Below are 8,509 nucleotides of genomic sequence, written 5' to 3' on the forward strand. Positions count from 1 at the left end.
TCCTCCTCCTCCTCCTCCTCCTCCTCCTCCTCCTCCATCACTGGGGCTTGAACTTTGGGTCTGGGTGCTATCCCTGAGCTCTTTTGCTCAAAACTAGCTCTCTACCACTTTAAGCCACAGCTCCATATCCAGTTTTCCGGTGGTTAATTGGAGATAAGAGTCTCACAGACTTTCTTGCCCTGGCTGGCTTTGTACTGTGATCCTCAGGATCTCATCTTCCTGAGAAGCTAGGATTACAGGAGTGAACCACCAGACCGGGCTTCCTTCGCTTGTTTTAAACTTGTTCAAGGTCCACACTCTCAACTCTATCCAGAACAGTATATGGGCCAAATGCTCTGTGGACCTGACTAGGTCTGTTAGGTTAGATTGGATTTCTGAGAGGCCGTGACTCCTTTTTCTGGATGGGGCCTTCTGCAGGGTAAGGCCTGTTAATTTGAGGGAGCTCTGATGACAGAGACTGTGGAATTTTCCATGGACTTCCAGCAGACCAAGGGAAAGCTCACGTTGTACATCACCTTACCTGAATGCGGAGCTTGGAGGAGATGGTTATAATATCTCCTGAGGAGTAGGAAACCCCTCCCCCCATTATAGTTCCTGCCCTCATTATCTTAGGAGAAAGTGGGAATCCCTTGTGTGTGTGTGTGTGTGTGTGTGTGTGTGTGTGATTTGCTCGCAAGCATCCGAGCCCTTCCTGAGAGGGAAGGGTCTCCCCCTACGAACCCCACGATTCCCTGAGCACAGCTGTTGCAGATTCTCATGCAATCACGAACAGCACGTTGAGTCTCTAACCCTTTCCCCGTGCCCAGCGCTCTCACTGTCCGGCCCGGCCAGGCCCCAGACTCCCCAGCAGCCTCCTCGCGGCCCCCTTCACCTCCTTATTCCTGAGGGTGTAGATGAGCGGGTTGAGGGCAGGGGTGACCACGGTGTAGAAGAGCGAGACGAACTTGCCCCGGCCCTGCTGGTAGCTGTGCGCGGGCTGCAGGTAGGTGTAGATGGCAGAACCGTAGAAGAGGCAGACGGCGGTAAGGTGGGAGCCGCACGTGCCCACGGCTCTGCTCCGGCCCCCGCCGGACCGCATGCCCCAGATGGCGCGGCCCACGGCGCCATAGGAGGCCAGGATGACGGTGGACGGCACGAGCAGGATGACCACGCGGGCGGCGAACATCTGGCGCTCGACGGCGCGGCCGCCGTCCCCGCAGGCCAGCTGGAGCAGCGCGGGCAGCTCGCAGATGAAGTGGTCCAGCCGGAGGGGCGCGCACAGCGGCCGCGCGGCCAGCAGCGCCGTCTGCGCCGCCGAGTTGGTGAGGCCGCCGAGCCAGGAGGTGGCGGCGAGCGCGCGGCAGCGGCGCGGCGAGGCCAGGCCGGCGTAGCGCAGCGGGCGGCACACGGCGGCCGCGCGGTCCAGCGCCATCACCGCCAGCAGCACGCACTCGGCCGAGCCCAGCGCCAGGGACGCGCACAGCTGGGCCATGCAGCCGCCGCGGGGCAGCCGCAGCGCCGGCCCTCGCAGGTTGGCCAGCAGCGGCGGCACCACGCTGCTGGTGAAGCCGGCGTCCACCAGCGCCAGGTGGCTGAGGAAGTAGTACATGGGCGTGTGCAGGCGCGGATCGCGCACCGCCAGCAGCACCATGGCCGAGTTGCCCGTCAGGGTCAGGAGGTAGCAGAGCAGCACGGAGGCGAAGAGGACCGGCTGCAGGGACGGCCAGTCGGAGAAGCCCAGCAGGAGGAAGCGCTCCTCGGAGCTGCTGCTGTGGTTGGCCTAAAGGAAACCCCCAAGAACGTTGGGAAGGGATTAAGGGACGGAAAAAAAAAATAGGAAGGGGTGGGAGACACTAGTCTTGCAAGACAAGAAAGCCCCAGAGATGTGGGTGTGGATGAGGGAGAAGTAAGACCAGAACTTAACAACTTGTGGGTGTGGATGGGAGGGAGCATCCTGGAAGAGAGCCAGGGGGAAGGGGCGACATTGCTCAAAAAGAAAGGTACTCTTTACCTGACTATGTAACTGGAACCCTTCTGTACATCACCTTTATAATAACCACAAAAATGCTTTAAAAAGTTGATAATGATTGCTTTCTTTCTTTCTTTCTTTCTTTCTTTCTTTCTTTCTTTCTTTCTTTCTTTCTTTCTTTCTTTCTTTCTTTCTTTCTTTCTTTCTTTCTTTCTTTCTTTCTTCCTTCCTTCCTTCCTTCCTTCCTTCCTTCCTTTCTTTTTTTGGTCAGTTGTGGGGCTTGAGCTCAGGGCCTGAGCGCTGTCCCTAAGCTTTTTCCCTCAAGGCTAGCACTCTATCACTTTGAGCCACAGCACTACCCACAAGATTCTTTTATAATCTAACCCCGTGTACACATCTGCACCCTTAGTTTAGCGCCTTGGGTTTTGTGTGTACAAGAGCCTATGAAGACCAGGTGCCCGTGGCTCCTGCCTATAATCCTAGCCACTCAGGAGACTGAGATCTGAGGATTGTAGTTCAAAGCCAGTGTGCCAGAAAAGTCCCTGTAAGACTCTTATCACCAATTAACCACTAGGAATCTGGAAGTGGCTCTGTGGCTCAAAGTGGTAGAGCACTAGCCTTGAGCAAAAGAGCTCAGGGACAGTGCCCAGGCTCTTGAGTTCAAGCCCCCACAACCAACCAACCACCACGACAAAAAAAGAATCTTGATTTTCTGGCAGAAGTAGTCCTGACTCAGAAAGGCGAAAGACTCATTAAATTGTTGTAAGGTCATAGCTAGTTAGTGGCTACCTAAGACAGCCCTGTCTGATTTCTGTTTTTTTTTTTGGTCCGGTCGTGGGGCCTGAACTCTGGGCCTGGGCGTTGTCCCGCCACTTCCGGCTTTTTTCTTTTTGCTTATGTGGTGCTGAGGAATCGAACCCAGGGCCTCAGGCATCGCAAGGCAAGCGCTCTACCACTGAGCCACCTTCCCAGCCCCCCTGTCTGATTTCTGTATGAGTGCTGTCTTCAGGGTTCTTTTTGGACTCCCAGGGGTCAAAGGTGAAATCTAATGTTGCTCCCACAAGACAGCTGTTCTAATATCTGAAGACAGATGCTTCTCTGAATCCTACTCTTCCATCCCTCCTCTCTTCAAAGTATGCAGTGCTTAAAAATTAGGGCAATACACAAGCTTGGTGTCTAGCTCTCACAGGCTGGAATTACCATCTTCCTTGATTTGAATACTCCACTTTATTTATGCAGCTTTCCTCCCCTGCCCCAATACTAAGATTTACACTCAGGGCCTTCCAGTTGCTAGGCACTTAACCCAGGACACCTGCCCCTATTTACTTTTTTTTTTTTTAAGACCTGTTAAATGCAAATAGACCAGAAACAAGAACTTGTATGTAGCTAGCTTAACAGCCTCCACCTGGTTGTTTGATATGGAGAAATCACTTCACGTTCTTCTGCCTCAGTTTTGTTTCATGTAGAAATTGAAGAATTTAGATAATCTCTTATTATCCCGCCTATCCCCACCACCTCCAGCTTTACTATCCAGGGAACTAAATTTTCAAAGGCCTTTGACCCTGGAGAGACATCTACAGAGTTGATGTGTTGGATAACATTTATATAGAAATCTTTCCATTGCATGTTTCCTGACAGGTATAGATGACCTGTTAAATAACATCCACTGCTTTTAATGAAAAAAAAAATCCTTTTAATATCACTTTCCAAGCAAAAGCTCCATCTTTTGCCCAATAAGATATCCTGCTTGGGCTGGGAAGGTGGCTCAGTGGTAGAGCGCTTGCCTTGCATGCATGAGGCCCTGGGTTCGATTCCTCAGCACCACATAAGCAGAAAAAAAAAAGCCGGAAGTGGTGCTGTGGCTCAAGTGCTAGAGCACTAGCCTTGAGCTGAAGAGCTGAGGGACAGTGCCCAGGCCCAGAGTTCAGGCCCCACGACCGGACCACCTCCCCCTTCCCCCCCAAAAAAAGATATCCTGCTTATATGTTTCCCTCACTTAATCCTCATTATGCAGGATAAGTATTATTGTTGGGAATAAGAATAAGGATTCAGGAGCCAGGTGATCAGGTTGGACACATACTTAACCTTGGTGCCACAGTTTCCTCATATGAAAACAGAAGCGGATGAAGAGAATTTAATTGAAACAGCTAGATAGAGAGTAGGTATTTGAATGTCATATACTGTCATTTTATAAGATCTTTGTTAAAAAAACTAGACTTGTTATGATAGAGATTGTGGAGAATAAAAAGAACGTGTGAATCCTTTATTTCTAGATAATCTGCAGCATTGAAGTCATCCTGGGCATGGATAAAATGCAAGAAATGGTTTTCATGTTTATGGTGGGCCAGTGGTGACCAGAGCTGTTGAATTACAAAAATGTTAGTGTGTGTATATATATATATATATATATATATATATATATGTATATATAGTATATACATATATACATATATAGTATATATATGTATATATAGTATATATATGTATATATAGTATATATATGTATATATAGTATATATACATGTATATACATATATATAGTGGATTGTTAGACTTGAGCTCAGGGCTTGGGCACTGTCCCTGAGCTTTTGCGGTCAAGGGTAGCGCTCTACTACTTTGAACCACAGCACCACTTCTGGTTTTCTAGTGGTTAATTGGAGATCAGAGTCTCACAGACTTTCCTACCTGGGTTGGCTTTGATCCTCAGATCTCAGCTTTCTGAGCAGCTAGGATTACAGGTGTGTGCCACCAGTGCCCGGCACCTGTCACACACCTGTTCAGCCAGTCAAGTCCCAAACCATTCCCCTTCAAACATAGACAGGCATAGACAGTATGTGCATAGACAGGCACACATTAATAAAATTGCACAGATAACATCCTTATTACATGCATGCATAGTTCTCAAATGCATAGCTCCCACCCATGTGTTTTCTCCATTTCCCCAACATCATCATGTCCCTTGTGTACCCAGAAGGCAAATCTGTTGTAACTTATATTGTACACTATGTCCTCAAACCTCACATGATATTCTGAAATGTGGCCTTCAGCTGCACACCATTTTTTTTTTGTTAAGTCAATTTAATAATAACTAAAAAAAAGACTCACCTTCATGTTTAACTCCTGGCCTCAATATTTAGGGCTTTGTGTTTTCAGATGATATGCTAGTCTGTTGCCCCTCTGGATTCTGGGGGCTCTAAAGGAAAGTGGAGAGATTAAGAAAAGACTTGATTGTATAACCATTAATTTCTGAAATGGGTACCTGAGATCAGAGGCAGGCACCTGAGGAAGAAGGCAGGTTTTTGGGTACCATTTTGCTTGTCTGCAGAAGAGGAGGTGCGGAAAGAAGGTGTCTAAATCTTTGAAACATGGGGACAAAGGCCAAGATGGTGATGTCTGTTCCCAGAAAACCCTGTATCGGGGTACAGCTAAAGTAAGGGCTTGACCCTTATAAGGCAGCCAATCAGTAGTAGGTGGTGGAGGTGCAAAAATAGGCTTCTAGAGTCCAAGGGGTACAGAAAAGGAAAGAAGTTGGAGAGAAAAGATGTTTATGAGTCCTCTCATTGGAGAGGAAACGGGGGACAAGGGGACAGGGCTCTGGGGAGTCTATATCCCGCGCTCTTAATTAGTATTTTGCATGGAGGTGTCCAGAGAGGAGTCCCCCAAGGAAGGAAGGGGGGAAATTCTGGAGAGAAAGTCCCTTCAGGGTACTGTGTCTCTACCAGGATGTGGGAGACCAGAGGTAGCAGAATTCTCATTGTCACTCCTCCTCTTAACTGGCTTAGACTTTTGTGTTCAAATCAAGTGACCTTAAGCAGGCCACCCTTGATCCATGCCAGTTTTCCGTGTCATCCTCTGTAAAATGAGGAAGACTGCCTTGGTCTGTTGGAGAGGGCGTGGCTTTCTCAGTCATGGTCTCTGTGGACTCACAGTCTCAGCCTTGGCCCAGCACCATTCCTTGCGGTGGTCACGCCTTCCTTATCTCTCACTCTCTCATCCTTCATTCTAGAATATTTTGTTTCTAGCTCACTCTCTGCTCCTGATATGATTCTTGGTGAGCTCATTGTCCACATCCACATAGATTATTCTTTCATTCTGTCTCCTTTCAGTTTCTTTCTTAGGGGTCTGGAAATTTTGGACTGTCACTTAACTCCTTTATGTCTTCGCCCATCTTTATACAGCTTGGATTCCCTCCAACCAAGATAAATTACCTACTTGCATATTTCCAACACTATGTTCACTTTGTTATACGCCCTTGGTTAAATCAATAGCTTTTTAAAAATCTGACTTCAATTTTGTCTATTTTTTTTCTGTTGATTCTGGCTTACAGCCAGGCTAAGAGGTTTCTCTTTATATTCATGACCCCTAACTCGACATGTTGAGACTAAAGCCTTCCATAATCACACATTTATCCCTAGTTCATTCACTTGCCCATTTCTGATATAACTAGTACTGCATACTTTTTGGCCTTCAAAGTCCCAATTCTTTCTGTCTCTCTAACTCTGTCTCTCTCTGTCTCGCTCATATATCTTCTTTTTCAGATACGCTTTTTACTCCATTTACTGAAAATGTTTATGCCATTAGAAGAGAACTTTTACAACTTCTCAACCAGCCTTCCTAAAACTTATCTTTCCCGTGTGATTCAGCCAGGTGTTAACTTCTTCCATAAATCTCTTACTTCTTGCCCCTTTTCACAAGCAAGCACTGTGTTCTGATATTTCTCCTTCTCTCAGCTCTATCTCGTGGATCCTCTCCACCACACATAAACATGCTTTTATTTTTCTCATTAACAACAACAACAACAGTAACAACAACAACTTTCCTTAATCCTTCTTTCCTCAGTTTGACTAAATGCCTTTCCCACAAGTTAAAAGGTATTTAGAGAAGTATGTATCTTAAGAGGAAAAATTCCAAACTAAAGTAATATAGATGCAACCAGTGTGTGTGTGAATAGACAAACAGGGGCTGTGCATATATTATACTTAGGGAAATGTATCGTTCAATTCACCACCTCACAAATACAGCTGGAGCTGCACCTGACATGTTATGTTGACCACAGAAAAATGAGGCAACTTTTCATGGGCTTTGCTGACAGGAGTGGAATCTATATTGTTTTGGTAGGTATAAAATTGCAACTGCATGAATTGAAAAATTATAAAATAAGTCACATTGTCATGAGGGAGAAGGATCCTCAGCTAAGGACACATTCTAATGCAGTATGTGTAAAACCTAGGGACTTATTGCTCTTATTCTGCTAATATAGCACTCTTTAGGTACAATAATTTCAGTCTTAAATAATAATTCTAACTATGTGGTAACTATTGAGCAGATTATTATTATTACTACTATTTTTTTTTTGCCATCCTGGGGCTTGAACTCAGGGCCTGGGCTCTAGCCTTGAGCTTCTTTTACTCAAGGCTAGCACTCTACCACTTGAGCCACAGCACCACTTTTGGCTTATTCTGTTTATGTGGCACTGAGGAATTGAACCCAGGGCTTCATGCATGCTAGGTGAGCACTCTACCACATTCCCAGCCCTAATTTTTCTTCTTCTTCCTCTTTTTTTTTTTTTTTTTTGCCCACCCTGGGGCTTGAACTCAGGGCCCGAGCACTGTCCTTGAGTCTCTCTGTGTTCAAGGCAAGCATGCTCTACCACTTGAGCCACAATGCCACTTAAAAAATATATTTAAGCTGGGTACTGGTGGCTCATGCCTGTAATCCTAGCTACTCAGGAGGCTGAGCTCTGATGATCACAGTTCAAAGCCAGCCTGGACAGTAAAGTCCATGATACTCTTATCTCCAATAAACCACCAGAAAACTGGAAGGCGCTGTGGCTCAAGTGGTAGAGCACTAGCCTTGAACTGAAGAGCTGTGGCTCAAGTGGTAGAACACTAGCCTTGAACTGAAGATATATATATATATATATATATATATATGAAGAAATATATATATGTATATATATATATATATATATATATATATATATATATATATATATAGTTGTACCAGGAGTCATGACTCCATAATGTTACCCCCTTTTCTTGGTCTCCCCATTTTCTCCCTCCTACCCCTGCCCTCAAGTTAGGTATGTCAGTTTTTATATAATGTACATTGAGTATAATAACTGTATTTGTATTGAGCAGATTTTTGCAATATAACTTTTGTTACTTTATTCATTGCCATTCCTTTATGTTTGGGGTTTGTTATCATTGCACAGAACTCTATTTCTATGCAAATAGTCCATAGTTTATGTTTTTTTAAAATTTTCATTGTTATCGTTGTTAACAACAAAGTTAACAACTTTAATTCCAAAAATATGTAATCGTTATTATTACCCTAATTTCTTCTATGAAATCAAGTTAAATATTATACACTAGATGATATACTAAGCCACACAGCATAGACTAGATATCCTCTTTTAAGGTCAGATGGACCTTAAGCTGCTTCTGTAAATGGCTCAGGTTTATTAACTTGTGTTCTTTAGAGGCACACAAACATGGGGAAAGAGTGTATATCCTACAACATTAAGAAGAGTGAGGGAAAAGGTGGTGAGGGGACAGTAGA

At 45.4% G+C, this 8,509-nt stretch overlaps 1 protein-coding gene across 1 annotated transcript; it reads right to left on the bottom strand.

The window, feature by feature from the left end:
- Positions 1-811: 811 nt before the first annotated feature.
- LOC122111176 (putative olfactory receptor 2I1) lies at positions 812-5,059 on the bottom strand. The gene is made up of 2 exons (XM_042683908.1): positions 5,054-5,059; positions 812-1,759 (listed from the first exon to the last, which is right to left on the bottom strand). The coding sequence occupies exons 1-2, from the start codon at positions 5,057-5,059 to the stop codon at positions 812-814; spliced, it is 954 nt and encodes a 317-aa protein (XP_042539842.1).
- Positions 5,060-8,509: the final 3,450 nt, after the last annotated feature.

Source organism: Dipodomys spectabilis, unplaced genomic scaffold (genome assembly GCF_019054845.1).
Source record: "Dipodomys spectabilis isolate Male_0828 unplaced genomic scaffold, ASM1905484v1 ptg000085l, whole genome shotgun sequence".
Classification (NCBI taxonomy): domain Eukaryota; kingdom Metazoa; phylum Chordata; class Mammalia; order Rodentia; family Heteromyidae; genus Dipodomys; species Dipodomys spectabilis.